The sequence below is a fragment of the Takifugu rubripes genome, chromosome 10 (genome assembly GCF_901000725.2).
Source record: "Takifugu rubripes chromosome 10, fTakRub1.2, whole genome shotgun sequence".
Taxonomy (NCBI): Eukaryota; Metazoa; Chordata; class Actinopteri; order Tetraodontiformes; family Tetraodontidae; genus Takifugu; species Takifugu rubripes.
The window spans coordinates 8210066-8227822 of NC_042294.1; the positions used below are offsets into that span (position 1 = coordinate 8210066).

The following is a 17757-nucleotide window of genomic DNA, read 5'->3' on the forward strand; positions in this document are numbered from 1 at the left end:
GGATAATCACAAGTTCCTCTGATTGTTTAGGGGAAATTTGCAAGCGTCGGTGCTGCCAGTAAAACCTCTTATAAGAAGTAAGAGTTGAGTAAGCTCCTGAGGATTAGCTTTGACCGCGTTTAGAGGTCCATGGTTGCCATGGAGAACTGTGCCGGATGGTGACGGCCAGCTGTTTGCAGGGGTTTACTTATTGTTGACTTATTATTCTACTTAATAGCTGTTTCCTGGCTGAGTAACGCTTTTGAAAAGCAAATCTTATGAAACTCTCACTGGTTACATGTGAGGTTACGTTTTAGGGTGGAGTCATACCCTAAATCCTAAAAGTAGCACTTGAGTCAAACTCCAAGTGCAACTTAGTTTCGCCAGTGTGGCAGTATTGGGGAAAGAAATACTCCGAACAGACTAATGAAAAGCACTGAAACTAAGCACCACTATTCTTGACACATTTGTTTTCCTCTGGCTTTAGAAAACAAAGAGGTTGTGGGATCTTCATAATCCCGTGGGAATGTACAACTCGGTAATTCACTAAATTGGGGACAAGAGGCTCATTGCTTTTGGAGTGTTAAATAAAAGTGCATACTTCAGTTGTCTTGATTAATTGTCTTTTATTGAACATCTATTTACAAAGGTCATAGCATCAGGACGTGGATATTCATAAGGAGCCTTGTTGAATCTGATTACAGCAATTAAAATTTGTTCATCTTGCTTCATATTTAACTGGTATTTGACCAAATGAATGATAATCAATGCTTTCATGGCGTTTTCATGGTGATTTCTATGCCTGCTCATTCTGTTCTATGTTGGCCACGAGTCCGTTGGTGTCTACGTTGCTTCGAAGGGGGTTGTTGAAGTATAACTTGTTGTCAAAATTGCTATCACCCAACACAGGCATGTGTATCTTCTTTCGGAATAACAAGAAGCCAACAAGTATGACCGCAGCTATTACAACCAATATTACAGCCACGGTAACTCCTGCAGATCCCTGAGAGGGTTCCGTTATGACTTTGGCTGTAGGGACAAAAAAAAAAAGTAGTGTTAATATTTCGGTCATGGAAGTTGGATTTAGACACATATCTTTAGGGAAATAACTTACCAATGGATGGTGGTGCTTCTGTTGGTGCAACGACTGAAAGATGGGAATGAATGCTTTTACTGACAGTACAGTGTCATTTGGGCTGAAAGGTGCATTAGATGCGGCCTACCTTTGGCTAATTTGCAGATGTAAGACCTGTATCTGGAGCAGCTGGTTGTGCTCCACAGCCCCGTTTCAGAGCTGATGGCGACGCATGAGTCGCTGTTCGGCATTCCTGATTTCCAGTTGGTGTAGTCCACAACACTGTTGTCTATCCACATCCACTCCCCTTAAACAAGGATGACAGGCAATAACTTAGCTTTTATGCTTTCCCGGACAAATTAACATTTCATGAATGCCCACCTTCATGAGTCTTATAGAGGCCGATCCAGAAGATCTTGGCACTATCCTGAAAAAGCTCCAGATTTTCGTGTATGAACGCACCCTCCTGAGGGTCTTCAATGCTGACCAACGCAGCACCTAATGCACATGTTTGTGTCACAATTAAGATGGTGAAATAAAAAAATGTAACCATTACAGTTAAGACTCCATACCCATTTTCAGACAGTCAACCGAGGCGTGGGCCCAGTTGACTGACACCGAATTGAGAATAGTGTAACAATATCCTCTGAAAGGTAACCAGGTTTTCTGCTTAGTTGATTCTGGACAGATTCCGGGGAGCTGAGGAGGATCAGTGGGGGCTACGTCTGAAAAGGAGATAGGACATGGAATTCGAGCAACACCCGTGGTTTATTGTACAAGGGAGCTGACAGACCTGGTGACCTCTTGCAGAGGGAGTAATGGTTGTCTGTACATGGCGCTGTCTTCCATTTTCTGTCGACATCCATATAAACACACCCGTAGTTTCTTTTGGGCTCATTCTTTCCCCATTTGGTGAAATACATCCGCCATCTGTCAACCCACTTGAACCTCCCCCCAGTCTTGAAAACATTAAGCAGAACAACGTTACAGGGCATTTTTACAGAACTAAATATGTCTAAACAGACAATAGCTGGTAGATCCTTTACCTCGTTGCTGTTGAGGCCAATCCACACAGGTTCGTTGTATTTGGAAATCTGCAGGGTGAGGTATGCCTGGCTGTAGGGATTCAGAATACTGGCCAAATCTGCATCGTCTGCTTGGCACTGCCTCCTTGCCTCATCCCATCGCATCTTTTGGGTGACCAGTTTGTAGGAGTCATTGCCGAGTTTGAAAAAATTCTTTGTCGATGCAGTTGTGGGTGGGGCTGGGATCTGGGAATCTGTATTGGGGAGGAGGGCGGGATGACTGATGGGAGTTTTGAAGGTCGTACTTGTATAATGTAATGTGCTTTTACCCACCGACGTTTGTTTTACAGATGAATCCCCGTTTGGAATGACAGTCGTCCACCTTCCATAACCCTGTTTGTTTGAAGGTGCCACCAACCATGATCACGCAATCATACAGCTACCAGGCAGAGAAACAGAAATAGTTTAATTATACTTATTATGTTAATTGTATACTTATTATGTCAATTTTATAACTATTCTTCTATATGCAACAAACATAAGTTCAAAAGAACAACCTCCATATCTGAATAACGTCCTGAAGGCCCTGATGATGGTTGACCTTTTGCCCAGTTGGTGTATGAAATGCCTTTCCCGTCTGTCCACACAAAATGCATCTCCCAGTTGATATCGTTCATGCCGATCCACAAATCTTCATTGTATTTGACCATCTGGGCTGTAAGGAATGCTAAAGAAAGAACCATTCATGTTTTTATGGTATCTCTACATTAAAATCAACATGCAGCTCCAAGCTTCCCTTTGATCAAACTTTTAATTATTATTTTTCTTTAAAGCAATCCTGTTTGACTAAGATCATGGTGAAAAAAAGCAGGGTCAACTTTTATGTTAGAAAGAACTGGTCCATAAGAAACACCACAAAGGACGCATGTGTTTACCTTCCTCTTTTTCATTGAGGATGGAAACCAGATTTCCTCTTTGGTTCAGGCAATGTGACCTGGCATTTTGCCAGTTTTTGCCATTCCCCACAAAAAACTTGTAACACTGTGTGAAAAAGTGAGAAAAGAAAATCTAAGCTGTGTTTTTAACATAGGACTTGGATTCTTTGTTAATTCATTACTTTTCCACTGAAAGCTTCCCATTCTGGAGGACATCCTCCGGTTGGGACAACAGTCGGCGCCATTGTTGTGTTGACATAGTTGCTGCTTCTTTTGCAAATAGACGGTAGCTCACTGCCACAGTTAATATCATTCCAGTACCCTGCATGAGTGCACAGTGAAGCCGTCAAATGATGATATTTAATGTTTAACTTTACAAAATCTGCATGTTGTGGTCTGACTCACCCATGCTTTTGTAAATTGTCACACAGTTTTCATCGTTATTAGCAAAGTTGGGCTCATTGGCTTCCCATGCAGTGTAGGTAACGGGAGAACCATCCACCCAACTAAATAGAGGTAAGAAAGGAGCAACATTAACATTTGAGATTTTGGATTGTAATAAAGATCAGACCTATTTAGAATACTGTTTTTTGGGGGTTTTTTTGGCTTACCTAAAGGATTTATCCAAATTTACAGTCATACCGATATAGTACTGCCCTTCGGTGCCTCTGGATATCTGTTGGCAGACAAAGGTACAACTCAGGTTATTTTGTGTAATTTGGACATTGAGCTATGTGGTTAACTTGAATTTCTTGCCTTTTTCCAAAGGAATTTTCGCTCACTCTCCCCTGTAATGATCACAAGGTCACCAAAGTTCTTTTTGCAGAAGTCTCTTGCTGACTCCATGTCTAAGTTTTCATTGTTGATGAAATATTGTGTCTGGTTGTATATAATCCATCCATCTTCTGTGTTGTTGTATACTGGAAAAGGGTACCCATGGTTCAGCATTAAAGAAAAAGACTGCCAGTGATCTAGAGGCTCGGTAAACAATGCTAATACATGCATAATTTATTAAATCCTAATGCTATGATGCTAATGTTGATACCTTACCTTCCAAAACTCTGACAGGCTCAGGTTTGGGAGTTGTACCTACAAGCACAGAATAACAACTGTGACTTTCTAAGAGGCACAGCTGGTTTGGGACCCTTCAAAGATCTGAGTTTACCTTTGCGTATCTGACAGATCCAGTCATTGTAGGTGTCACAGTGGACGTCGTTCCAGTTTTGCCCACCATATGAAAGGATTTCTGCACAGTGCTCATTGTCATTGTGGTTGTTGGGTTCTCCGTAGCCCCAGTTCTCATATTCGGACTAATTGTTTAGAGATACACTTCGTTAAGTTTGAGATTATATTGAGACGTATAGCAAAGACGGTTATGGCAACAATAAAGTGCTACATACAGCGGAACCATCACTCCACACAAAACCTTTACTGGCACTCAGGCTGAGGCCGATCCACGCAGATTTCGATAAAGAAAAGCTGGATGACGACAGGAAACAATGATCACTCATTTGGATAAATGCACAGCTGAGCCTAACCAGTTGTTAAACTATAATACCGGGCGTTCTGCATGTCCTTCGGGCTGTGTATGCTCAGTAGATTTCCACCGATGGCAATGCAGAAGTCCAGAGCTTCCTGCCAAGTCTTCTTGAGCTGGGAGGACTTTTTGAAAATCTATATGTTGAATTAAAAAAAGAGAAATGAACATCTGACACACCGTTCCAGATTTTTAAGGATGATCGCATTGGTTCTCTTACTTTGAAGCAGACGTTTCTGTTGCTAATGGGGGTCCAACCAGACTCACAGCTCAAAGGGGGGGTGGTGGGTGGAACGGTCGTGACTTGCACTCCCTCTGCTGGTTTCTTGCATATGTACTTCTCCTTACTGCTGCAGCTGACCACATCCCACAGTCCAGCGAAAACCCCAGTCGTCATGGCAACGCACCCTTGGTTTCTGTCTTTTTATAAAGCACACCAGTGTAAATGAATAGAGTACAGATGTTTGTTTTTTTTTTCCAATTTTGAAGATTTTTCATTCCAATGTTTTTATTAAAACAAACATTTTCATCAAAATGTGATGGATTATTAAAATTGTTAAAAAAAAATTTTAATGGCATATATCTTGACACAAAGCTAAAGATAGATGCAATGTACCTGGCATGCCTATGTTAAAGTTGGTGAATGTGACTTTCCTTCTGGTCGTCCATTTGAAGAGGTGTTTGTCAGCTGTGTTGGAAAGGCCGGTCCAGAAATACTTTTCCGGTCTCAAACCCACCGTACTGACCAAGAAAGCGTTCTCATATCTGCATTTAAACATATATATAAGTGTAAATATGACCTTAATAACCTCAAAATGAACCCAATTTCGTTTTGTGTCATCTTACCTATCAGCCACATCGACTAAATAAGCACTAAGTGCTGAGCATGCCTGGGTCGCCTCGTCAAATGTTTTTTTCTCCGATCCAATGTTGTAACAATAAGAGTGGAACCTGATCCAGCCCTGGGTGGGAAAAAAACAGTAAGAATGAATCCAAAATAAGATTTGGCTACTTAAAGGGGAATTGCCTCACGCACAAGTTTGCAGCCTGGATTGATATCCTCTTGAATGCCTCCATTTGGTCTGGTGGACGCCTTCTTCTTACAGAGGTATCCATACGTCTTCTCGCACATGTGGTCGACCCACCTCCCTTCCTGTGTCAACCACTCTGTTTATTACTGTTGCAGTGAATCCATTCTTACTGGACGGTTGTGAGTCTTACCTTTCCTCTGATGAGGACACAGTCCTCCTGAAGGTTGATGGCATGAGACGGTTCATCGCTCTGCCAGTAGGTGAATCTAACTGGGGTGCGATCAGACCATTCAAACAGCATCTGGTTCCTTTGATCGTTCAGCCCAATCCAGAGCACATCTGTTGGCGCTAAGAGGAAGAAAAGGCACAAGCACTTGTTACAGTTGTGCTTTATTTGTTTACAAGATATTCCCTGTCTGTGTCCTTAAACCACTTTTACTTACAGTATCCTGACTGGGAAAATATGAAGCTCTGTTCTTCTATGTTGTGAATGCTGGCCAGGTCTCCTCCTTCTTTGTGACATGCAGCCAGAGCATCCCTCCACATCATTTTATTCCTCTCCAGGTAGTAGCAGTTACCCGCATATGGAACCCAGTGATTGGGACAGAAGCTGGGCTGGTTTTTGGCTGAAGACAGAGGCCAAAAAATGGTAATCGAGACACATTCAAAGACGCAGATGCGTAAAATCTGATTGCCAGCAGTATATTTCATTTTACTTAGTGACGGGAGCAGTTCTGTTGAGTTTCCTCTGCGGCAAATGTAACCGAGTTTCTTGTTGCATGCGTTGCTTTCCCACTTTGAGGCTTTTCCAGCATTCAGGGTTGCACAACTCAGCCCAGGCTGTGATGAAGGATGACCTTGTGAAACATCAATACATGAGTTAATTGATTTTTAGATATATGTTTTTAGCTTTTTCTCAATATAAAATATAGTTAAAAGTTAAAATCATATTTTCATACAGCTCTTTGTTAACCATTTTACCCTGCTTAAGCAGTTATAGCACTACGGAAGCTCAATCTTCATCGAAGAACCACAAAATGTTTGTATCTACTTTAGGTAAGTGACCAAAACATGCAAGGCTTAATGCCGTCATTATTTAAACACCAATTAAAATATATCGGTTCTTTTGCTTTGATACGGGCACTAACCTGGGGCCCAGTTTAAGTATCTGAATGGACTTCCGTTGCTCCATTGCCATCCAGTCTCAAAATCCAAGTTGTTTAGTCCAATCCACAGAGATGTCCCCAGAAATGCTGTCAACCCTGCATCAATGCAAACATGCACTGAAAGCTTCCATAACAAGCCCGATAATGGACATTTTTGACGTTGTACCTGAGATGTACGACTGTTCGTGTAGCTCTACAATGCTGAGCAGGTCAGCACCCTGCTGCTGGCAGCTTTTCCGGGCCTGATGCCAGCTCAATACTGACTGTGCGTTCCTCTGATACTGAACCCCCGTGACTGGGTCGGTGTCCCAGCCTGAAGTTCCTGCATGTTGCCAAGACAAAGCGACAAAATGTAAATATTTGATTTTAAAAAAAGTTATTGCAGCTGAAATTCTAGTTAAAATTCCACGCTCTGGAATGTTGAATGCTTGCGTTATTAATCTGGAACATTACTGTAGTTAGATGCTAGCTGGTGACTGGAGATCCTGCAAATGTCACTGTGGTGGCAGAAGTCATATTCCTAGAAGTCATATTCCTAGAATGCTAGTTAATGGAACTTTACTGGTAATGATAAAACAGTAAAAGGAACATAAATAGGAGTAAAAGATGGCACAAATGTGGGATCATAGCAGATTATCCATTGATACATGATGAGTTTTCTGCTTAAGAAATATTCCGTAAAACTGAGGTTTGCTTTGGATCTTCTCTTTCCTGCCCCAGTTTAAGAGCTGTGTCAGGAGAAAGGAGGGCTGGTGAGAGGGAAAACAAGGACAATGCTGTGTTGACAACTTGAAAGGAAGCGTTAATGCTGCTCTGCTGTTGGAGATGGGGTCAAAGACCAGACCTGTCAGCACTGACCTCCTCAAAGCAAAGATAACTCTTGCAAATGTTAGTTATGTGTTACTTGCACTTACCTTCAGTGGGACAAAAGCCCCACTTTTTTTTCATGTCATAATCTCTGTCTGTAGCACACCATAACTGTCTATCAGAGCGACCATCCTTGGTACATTCAGAATACCACTTTGTCTGAAACTTGAAGGGGAATTGACAAGGAGCTCCGAAGGCATTCCCGCCCAGTGTGAAAATCTCTGAGGAGACAAAGGATGAGAGGATTTAGGGGTTTCCCTTTTGTTTGTTTACATGACAACAACTTAGCAACATTGTTTATTTTCCAGTTCAGTCCAAACTTAAAAATTATTCTGTGTGGAGTAAAGTCCTTCCACACCATCCATCTGACAGCTGACATCTAAGAACCGACAGGAATACTTCCTGGACAAATTATTTTGATCTAATCAATCTAGTTGTTGCAGTCCCCTTAAATTACAGTTACATTTCTGTGTAAATTACATTATTTAGTAGAAATTTCTATTAATCTTTATAGCCTACATATCCGCAACTCTTACCTTGGAACCCCTTGGAGCAAAGGTCATTCTGGGTACCATAAATCCTCCAACGACTCCACAACCCCGAACCCTTGTAAATCATGATGTTTCTTTCATTAAAGTTGCCCCAATTTAAGTGCAGGTCATTTTCTTTCAGACCAAAAAGGGTGTCGTTCTTGCACTCCCAGTGCTGGAGTTGGCTGCTTTCATCACATTCAAAGAGGATGACTTTTACCCAGTCTTTAATGGATTCGGCTCCCAGACAGAGTTGGAGCTTGAGGCTCAGGACACGATATTCGGAAGCCCAGCGAAACTGCTGATCTTTGGCATGCGGATCGCACTGGGCCACCGTGATCGAGGTGGGACTTTCCACCTTTATGCACTTTTTGTGGTTCTCATTGAAAATCAGGAAAGATCCGGTGTCTGAAACAGAAGAGGAGAACAGAGTTTTGATGAGTTTTCCACTGATCTTGTATATTTAGAGGTGGACACATACCCATTGCTGCACTAATCCAGAAGACTTGCAGGAGCCCGAGGACCACAGCAGAACTCAAACACGGCAGCATTGTCCTCGGCGCTGTTTGCTCAAAGTGGTGGATGAGGCTGCGGAGAGTTTTCAAGATATGGGAAATGTGATCTTCCGCGTGCAAAGGTGTGTGACATAGAGCTACGGAGACATGCTGCCACCCCCATCACACTGATGGACATCCTGTCACATGAGCAACCGAGGCTGGTCAACGGCAATTTCCATGTGCTTTTTTTTTTGTAGCAAGCCAGGAAGTGGGGAAACATGCTGTTACATTTTGTCTGTAAATGTGTCTGTAAAATAAAGATCACCAACGATCATCACTGAAATTCTGCAAATTATCACAAAGGCCAACTGGTTGATGAATAGCTGCAATAAATTAACCAAATATATTGAAGTGTATGCAGAGTTTCAGCCTGAGCTGATGCTACACAATAGAGGTCAACCAGTGAGATTAATTTGAAAAGCAACTCTGTAAAACAAGAGGCATTCAGATCTGGAGAATGATGCTGATGTATGTGTTTTAGCGCGGAGTAGTAGTACCCAGGAGGTGTGTGAGAGTAGAACAATGATGATACAAGACAAGTACAGAGCAATGACAAGAGGAAATCCTGCTTCCTATGGTGGGAAATGAAAACCGATCTGATGTTCACTTTGTCCTTACTTGCATATTTTGCCGCAGATTTGATTCATTTCTAATGTTAATTATGTGGGGTTACTTTTTGATGGCTCATTGTGTTGTGGGCAAAGAGTAGGCAGGGTCACAGGAAAGCATGTGATGCTGTTGAGAAAGCTTCTGATTCCATCCATCCATCCATCCATCCATCCATCATCCATCCATCCATCCATCCATCCATCCATCCATCCATCCATCCATCCATCCATCCATTCATCCACAGCTGTTTATTGCCAATCAGGGTCACACCATCATCGGATATTTTGCTTTATTGATTTTATCAAAATATATCAGCGATACAAACTCACGCGTGGTTCTCTTGTGATACAACAAAGCAAAAAAAAATGCAAATTACCGCACTGAATCATTGTAGAAAAATATCAAAAGTAACAGGTTTGAAAAAGTATAGGTATAAAAGTTGATGACGCATAACACTTGAGACACGATCTTCTGTACCGTTAAACATTACCCCCCCCCCCCAACCGAGTGTGGTCATGCCTGTTAACAAATCGCATCAGGAGTCGTTGCTCTCAAAAGACCATCCGCTCGGTGTTAAAAACCCTCAGCTTAGTCATGAAGTTGAAATAGACAAAGGCCAGGCAAACCAGTAGGTTCTTCATCAGGTAGAGGATGGGTGTGACGAAGCCAAAGAAGGCCGTGAGACCAACTCGCACAAAGAAAAAGGGTAAATCCTGCACCACCACCCCAAGGGAGGACAGGAGCGGGCTGTGGGGCATGACCACCACGCGCAGGCATGACAGGTAGCTGAAGATGTAGATGGGGAACACCCAGCCGGAGTAGTAGACCAGGGGGTGTCCTGCCACCCTCACCATCTCCACTGTGTCCATCCAGAACATGAAGCTGTCCACAAATACATCTGCTCGGGCGTCACTGGCGCACAAGAATCTCAGCGGACCCGTGTAGGCGTACGGAGGTATGCGGAAGGGTGTGGTGCTCCCTGACTGGGAGCTGAGTGCAGAGGTGTTAAACGGTCTCCCAGGATTATTTGGTATTCCCGGGACCATTCCGTTGGTTTCTGGCCGAGCACCTGCTCCGTTCTGGCTCCTGTCATTGAGCTGATTGGGTCCTGGTGTAATCGGATTCTGGGCCCCTTGTCTGGGCGCCGCTGGTCCAGTCACAGCTGGTGCAATGGGGGTTACGGGCATTACCTGTTCCACATGTGTGAGAAGAGTGGTTGGGATGTCTGCATCTCTTTCCAAATCATTTGCTGGGGGAAAAAAATAGGAGATTTGACCAGATCAGTCAGATAAAAGTTTATTTATTCTGCTCATGTATGGCGCGTTTGTTTCAATTTCATTTCTTAATTCTGTTTTCTCAGAACACATTGTGTTAACAAAGACCTATAAGGTGCCATTCTGATTAAATAAGGTCACCTTTTCGCTGCACATTTGAAACAAATGCTTTACACCCCCCACCCCCACCCATAAAGAAAAATAAGGTTTTGTCAGGTCAGCACTATGTTACAAGAAGTGGATGAAATTTCCTGCTCATGTCCTCCATTTGCACTAACATTTATCTCCGAGGGGTCAAAAGTTGGGAGTTCTGATGACATCTCTATACCCGGGATTCCCATTCTGGTACGGCCCATTTTTAAGGGCCAAACCAGACTGCAAAAATCAAAGCTTTTAAATGATTTTAGACGGAATAAGGAGTTTAATTAAGGAATTAAATGTGTTATAATTATTATAACTTCAGAAGAGCAGCGCCCCTTTCAGCTGTCTCGTGTCATTGACTTTAATAGATAACAGTCGCAGCCTACGAAAGCAATTATTTTCGTAATTATTTCGATGAGTTCTATCTAAAAAGTTATGAAATGCATTTTTAGGAGTGTATGTGTATGTTCCGCATGTTGTTTGGTGAAGATAGGTTGACTTTTGCCATTATTTTGCATTTCATCAGCCTAACATGAGGATTATATCATCATAATGTCCTCCCACCATCAGATTCTGGAACCTCCTGTGCAATCTCAGTAGCGTTGGCTGAGGTTCTGCAATGTAAAGCCTGGCAGACATCACCGTAGCAGTTGGGAAAGGAAAGTTCAGGAGCCAAAGCACTGTATGAGCGCTTTGGCTAACGTGTCACTAGAACGTTGCGCTCACCCTGGCCAGTCAGCCTGCAGTGGCGTATCCTTTCCACAACGTCAATACAGATGAGAGAGAACAGGACCAGCGACACGGGGATCTCCATGAACGTGTCATGTTTGATGTTGTTATTTATCTGGACCTGAGTAAACAGCCAAAGTAACATCAGAATGGAGGAGATTTCATTCTAGAGGAGAGAAATAGGTTCATGGGGCAGGTCAGGACTACTCATATAGTCATTGCTCTCATGTAAAGTCGCTAGAGGTCATCTTAAACTCTAACAAGAGCAATGCAAAACTGCAAATAGCACCTGATCAGCAAGGAGGGGAAAATGTGCCTAATGAATGGGGGATTTGACGAGGGTGACCAGGGCAGGAAGAAGAGCCAAGCTTATTACTTGCTCTTTAGCCATAAGGTTGATATCCATGGCCCGTAGATGTAAAATGTCCCTAAGAAATCAACACCTTGTATCCACTCATGTAGAATTTTATGCAAAATTAGCCTCATATGTAAAGTTCCAGTCACCCAAAAAGCATTTACAATACAAAACTCTTGAATCAAGACCAAATAAAAAAGATTACCAGAATGAATAAAAGAAAAGGAATAATATTCAAGAAACATATTATACCTCAGAGCTGGCGATGAGAAAGGCAAAGCAGGGTAATGTAGCCAGGATCACATAAACAAGGGCCACAGGCCTCCTGATACAGAGACAAAAAAGTAAGGAAGGAAGACAAAGGCGATGCAGGACTTGCTAACTCATGGTATTTCCAAGCCAAGCGCAGTCCACAATCACCGACAGGCCTGTTCAGGTGGTCAGTTTCCAGCTATGCAGCAGCACGAGGAACTTACCACTTCTTCCTCCCAATGAGGAACTTCTTCTTCACAAAAACCATGTACTTTAGGGGTACCCAGACCAACAGGGCGGTGGAGGTGATATAGGCAACAGAGGAGGCCACAATCAACCAGTAGGCTGTGCTGCCATCACCGGGGGGCTGCGCTGAGCTTTTGGCCTTTGCCACAATGACGGCGAACCTCTGCATCACGATGAAAAGTGGCACGCACAGACCTGCAAACTGCAGCACCTCACACAGGGCAAACTTCAGTGTTCCCCCTGAGCCCATGTTGTGGCAGCTCAAAAAAGAAAAAGAAGGGAGAGAGATGGGGCTGTTGTCGCAGCGAGGTGAGCCCCTGTCCCTCTCAGGGCAGGGCAGGGCAGGGCAGGGCAGGGCAGGCCTCAGACCAATGCATTGTGTGCCTCCACCAGCATTTTCCACACACCACAGCCCTGGCTCTCCGCTCGCCCAACTGCTTACACTGCACTAGGCATTGTGTGAGAGGATGTATGTCTGGCTGGCTCACTGCTCTCTATAACGGATCCAAACAGTCTGTCAAACTTTACACAATGATAAACATGTGTGTACTCCATGAAACTCACAATTCAGTCTTTATGCCAACAACCTGAGATCGGCCAATTAAATGTTGCCATCTAGTGGCAAACAAACATAATGTAAATTAATAAATTGAGTAAAATGAGTGTTAGCACTTAAAATAACTCCAAGCACCAATTTTAGGCTAGTAACCATGACTAAGGAAATGACCTTAAACTTGAGTAAAAGCACATTTAATATGTGATTATAGTGCTGGGTAAATAAGGAATCTATAGTCACGCTGTGTTTTGTTTCTTTCCCCAAAAAACAGAGTTTAACTTGCATTGATGCATTGAATCAACAATAATTTGGTGTGAACAATATTACATTTAAAATGTCCAGTAAATCCAACTTCATGCTTTGCTACGTCTTGTAAGCGGTTGAAGTTTGTGGTAAAAGGCGTTCACACCGCCTCCAGACCGCCGGCAGGTGGCGCACTCGCAGTACCAGCACCGCGCAAGGGGCCGAATAGATGGATGTTTGACCCCGCGGTTGCCCTCCTCCCTCCCCACCCCAGCTGTCAGCTCCCCTCCCGATCTCCCCACCCTGCCCCCGGTACCATGGCGTCCAGCGAGGAGGACGGCGCGGTTGAGGAGAAGGAAAACAACAACAAGAAGAGAACGAAAAGCGCCCTCGCTACGGCATGGCTCACTTTCTACAACATCGCCATGACGGCCGGGTAAGCGCGTACTTGTGGCCCCCCGTCGGCTTTTAATAGGAGGCGCAAGTTCGCCGCTCCATGAGCGTGTGTTGCTGTTTATAGGACTGTGTGTCAAACCCAAAGTGCCTGTTCAGCGCGCTCGGCCGTCAGTTCCAGCTCAGATGGGTGTTTGTGTGTTTGTGTGAGGGTTTCTGACCGAAAAGAAGACAAAACGGAAATATTTGGAGCGAGTGTTGGAAATGAATGAGTGTTCGGGGAGGGTGGCGCGCTGGTGGCTGCAGCCGTGTCCAAATAGGGCTGACTGCGGCGTCAGAGGCCCGCAGCGCTGCCGACAGTTGCAGTGATAAGTATAGCCGGGCTCCTCTGACACTGGAGCCCAGGTCTGGGACATTAAAACTGCTCAATGGACAGATTTCTAGTTTAAAAACAAAGGTCGCACTTGGTGATTGAGTGTGAACTTCAGGGGAAACTGTCGTGACAAATAGATTAAAATCACAAGTGCACCTATATTGTTTCCTCCCAAAGACCAAAAAGGTTACATTGACTGGAGTCTCTAAATTGCACCCATGTCCGTGTGCGTGTGCACTGTGGTGAGTGTATTCCAGCCTCTCTCCCTGTTAATCCTGATTAGAAATAAGTGCCTCAAGAATTCACACTTAAACACAAATTACTGCTATTTTTTTGGAAGATTTTACTGTTTTGGACTAGAATCTGTGGCGAGGGAACATTTATCCCCAACCTGATAGGTCACGCTTCCTGTTTGGATCTGCAGGTGGCTGGTTTTGGCCATGGCCATGATGCGCTTCTACATCCAGAAAGGAACACACAAGGGTCTGTACAGAAGTATAGCACGGACGCTCAAGTTTTTCCAGACCTTCGCATTAGTTGAGGTAAGAACAATATCAACACCGTCCTCTTTTAAAGAACCTTCTTGGTCTGTTGCTGTCGTTGAGGGTCCAAACAAGGGCACGTTTCACAGTTGCCGTTATCACGCTGCTTATTTCGTCGCAGTCCTTTTCACAGAAGTGCACGCGCATATGTATCGTATACGTTTACATAAAACAGCCGTCAGCCGGGCCGTGGAGTTTATTATGCACTTTTAGCGATGATGGGGGTGTTACGCAAGATTCAGAGGAATTTTCTGGGCAGCAAAATAGTACCAGGGTAGGATTCTGGGTATTTTTAGTAAAATCATTTAGTTTATACACGTAGCACGTTGCTTTTTTTACTTTTATTAAAATGCTTTACGTCCAAGTTAACGTCTAATGTGTCCTGTCTTACAGGTGGGACATTGCGCCATCGGTATGTTTAGGACTGCAATTGTAATAAAAGGTAACCACATTTACGTGGGTGCCCTCGTCTCTGCAGCCGCTTTCTTTTGTTTTGCAGGAATTGTGAGGACATCCGTGATCGTCACTGGGGTTCAAGTCTTCTCACGGATTTTCATGGTTTGGTTTATCGCCAGCAGCATCCGCCAGGTGACCGGCCCTCTGCCGATTCCCTCCGCTCTCCTCTAACTTTCATTTCACAGCATCACACGTCAGGTGTGGCTCGTGTAAAGACCCGTTTCCTTCCTGTGGTATTGATGGTGTTTTTGAATCAAGATCCAGAATGAAGAAAGCGTAATCCTATTCCTGGTCGTGTGGACGTTGACGGAAATTACCAGATATTCGTACTACACGTTCAAGCTGCTGCACCACCTGCCGTTCTTCATCAAATGGGCCAGGTGGAGCAACTGGAGTGGCTTGTGCATGCGAGCATGCTGCTGCGTTTTTATGTTGAAGCAAGTCGGCGGAGTCGACGGTGAAAATAATAACCGTTGTGCAAAATGAGTCCGGATGTTCCTTCCTGATAACGCTGCGAATGATGTCATGGCGTTAGTGTCATGCCTCTCTGCTACTGTAGCTGAAACCCGAGACGGCCATCAGCTGTAGACACCGACAGCTACAGCCACGGACCGAGCGTCTGACCCGTGACGCCGAAACCCGCCTATTACATCACCCACAAGGCGAGAGATTATTCTGAGGAGAGGAGATCAATATAAAACAATTTTTATTATTATTCCTGCTTCTGCGAGTCGTGTGATCACCTCGAGAGCGATCCGCTTGCTCGTCTTGGGTGTTGAATCTGGGGCCTTCCCCACACGCCTCGTGTCTTTCTTTAAAGCACCGAGGAGATGCCAGGCCCCTGGAGGGGAGGGGGGGGGGGGGGGGGCTCAAGTTCAGCTGCTCCCGTTTTTAAAGACCATCTGTTTTGGTCATGGAATGTGTGTCCAGAGATTCACTCGCATCCGCTGACACACTCCCCCGAGCCGCCGCTGCGGTCTGGACTGAGTGGAGAGTCTCTGTCACCCAGAGTGACGGTGTTGGGGATATTATGGTATAACGGGAGGTAAAGAGCCTCCCACTGGTTGGTTAAGAGCAGGGCTTTCTGAGCTGGTGGCCTAGAGCTTGTTGGAGTTTTTGGGGGCTCCATCACTCATCCAAGAGATGAGGCCGGGCAACAGTCTTTTCCACCTGGGTGTTCTACTTAAACCCAGCCTGGTTTTTCCCCTGGCGCTCCATTAATGGATTTTTGTGTCTGTGGTAATAATCCCACCAATAACCTTGCATGAATGTTGGCTACAGACCTGCTGAGCCATGCTGATTCTTTCTAAATCATCGTCCAGACAGCGACGATGTGTTTTTTGGAGCGTCCTCGCTTTCTGTCCGTCCTTCAACTTTTCGAGAAAGTTAAAAGTTGCCGATAGATTTCCAACAACTACAAGAAAACCGCCAAATATCGGCACGGCTGAGCGGAATCTGGACGCTGAGTTTGAAACGCTGTTGCTCACCAGAGAGTGGCGTCCTACGACGTCGATGTAAACTTAAATGCATATGTTATAGAGCTGGAGTTGCAACTTTGGTCTGAATTGTGCATCCAAGTGTGGCGTGTGTGTGTTTTGGCATCTAGTCCTGTCTGTTTTAACATACATGTGATTTTGAGAAATTTCTGAGTGAAAATTGTGTGTCCCCTTCCCCCGCAGATACAACCTTTTCATCGTCTTTTACCCTGTGGGAGTCGTTGGGGAGCTGATGACCATTTACTCTGCTCTGCCGTTCGTGCGCAGAACTGGAATGTACTCTATGAGACTCCCCAACCTGTATAACGTGTCGTTCGACTACTACTACTGCCTCATCGTCATCATGCTGTCCTACATCCCACGTAAGGAGATTGATTTTGCCATCAGATTTGATGTGAACTTATGAAATGACAATCTGATAAATGTCGGGGGGGGGTGCATTGTGTCACCAGTGTTTCCTCAGCTCTACTTTCACATGCTGCGGCAGAGAAGAAGGGTGCTTCACGGAGAGGTCGTAGTGGAGAAGGACGACTAAACAGGCCCCGCCTCCACGCCGCCATCACCTCCCACGCTTGATCTTTGGCAACGTTGTTCCCCCGAGCGGGACAGAGAGGAGCTTTACCGTCTAAGTGGAAACACGTTTACCATTCCAGCACTGTGGGCACTTGAGACGGAAGCTGATGATCATCTTGGGTTATTTATTCTTCTCGCCGGCCTCGCTGCACCTTTTCACATAAGAAACATACCTGTCCCTCTCTCCTGGACTGAGCCCAGCCGAGGCGATTGGCAGGTTAAAAGAAAAAAAAAACCATTGGGATGTCAAGTATTTGGTTCTTTCATACCTCAAGAATAAACCTACATTTAGACAATACGCTGCTTCTTTTGTGTACGTCTGTATGAATCCCGTGGTTTCTCATACACTTAACATTTTGTCCGCTTAGTTCTTTAATGTCGCTCTCATGTCTCCTGTGTCGGCTTAATTTACAAGATGGCGTCTTAAACATCAGATTGATGCGCTTCGCGTCAGCGTTTGTGGGGAACGCTCGCAGTCTTGTGTTTTGTGTTGTCGGGTGTTGACAGAAAGATGATTGGATTCCGTCCAAAGGTGCTATCGCAGCTGGAGGAGAGACTTGATCGGATCTGATGCAAAGCAGGAAGTCGGCATGTGACACGATTGAGGGGAAATGTTAGTGAACTGTAGCCCAGGATTATCTCAGAAAATCTCTTTTTTTCTTGTAATCTGGGTTAGTGGAGGAATAAAGCAAAGGTCAAGTCACTGGATAATATTTCAATCCACATGAACAAATGTGAAAATCAATAAAGTAAATTCTTCAGTACTTTGTGAGTTTTGTGACCTCAATTTTTTTTGTTGGCATGAAAATGTAGAAAA

At 44.4% G+C, this 17757-nt stretch overlaps 3 protein-coding genes across 3 annotated transcripts; 1 reads left to right on the forward strand and 2 right to left on the reverse strand.

Annotated features, from left to right (window-relative positions):
* Nucleotides 1-588: 588 nt before the first annotated feature.
* On the reverse strand, nt 589-8833 carry mrc1a (mannose receptor, C type 1a). Its single transcript, XM_011607977.2, has 30 exons — nt 8627-8833; nt 8152-8553; nt 7663-7836; nt 6915-7070; nt 6731-6844; nt 6299-6439; nt 6026-6208; nt 5773-5930; nt 5588-5704; nt 5398-5513; nt 5168-5316; nt 4772-4971; nt 4573-4688; nt 4415-4493; nt 4180-4324; nt 4065-4103; nt 3771-3934; nt 3626-3690; nt 3420-3520; nt 3197-3336; nt 3015-3120; nt 2637-2806; nt 2413-2518; nt 2101-2333; nt 1848-2013; nt 1627-1779; nt 1436-1552; nt 1203-1361; nt 1094-1126; nt 589-1008 (listed from the first exon to the last, which is right to left on the reverse strand). The coding sequence occupies exons 1-30, from the start codon at nt 8694-8696 to the stop codon at nt 776-778; spliced, it is 4305 nt and encodes a 1434-aa protein (XP_011606279.2). The 5' UTR covers nt 8697-8833; the 3' UTR covers nt 589-775.
* A 796-nt stretch (nt 8834-9629) lies between these two features.
* On the reverse strand, nt 9630-12567 carry LOC101074715 (transmembrane protein 236-like). The gene is made up of 4 exons (XM_029842946.1): nt 12287-12567; nt 12063-12135; nt 11453-11576; nt 9630-10560 (listed from the first exon to the last, which is right to left on the reverse strand). Exons 1-4 carry the CDS (start codon nt 12556-12558, stop codon nt 9863-9865), a joined length of 1167 nt encoding a protein of 388 aa, XP_029698806.1. The 5' UTR covers nt 12559-12567; the 3' UTR covers nt 9630-9862.
* Nucleotides 12568-13370: 803 nt separating this feature from the next.
* Nucleotides 13371-17703, forward strand: hacd1 (3-hydroxyacyl-CoA dehydratase 1). The gene is made up of 7 exons (XM_003968045.3): nt 13371-13543; nt 14298-14415; nt 14809-14827; nt 14915-15003; nt 15130-15251; nt 16551-16729; nt 16820-17703. The coding sequence occupies exons 1-7, from the start codon at nt 13425-13427 to the stop codon at nt 16900-16902; spliced, it is 729 nt and encodes a 242-aa protein (XP_003968094.1). The 5' UTR covers nt 13371-13424; the 3' UTR covers nt 16903-17703.
* Nucleotides 17704-17757: the final 54 nt, after the last annotated feature.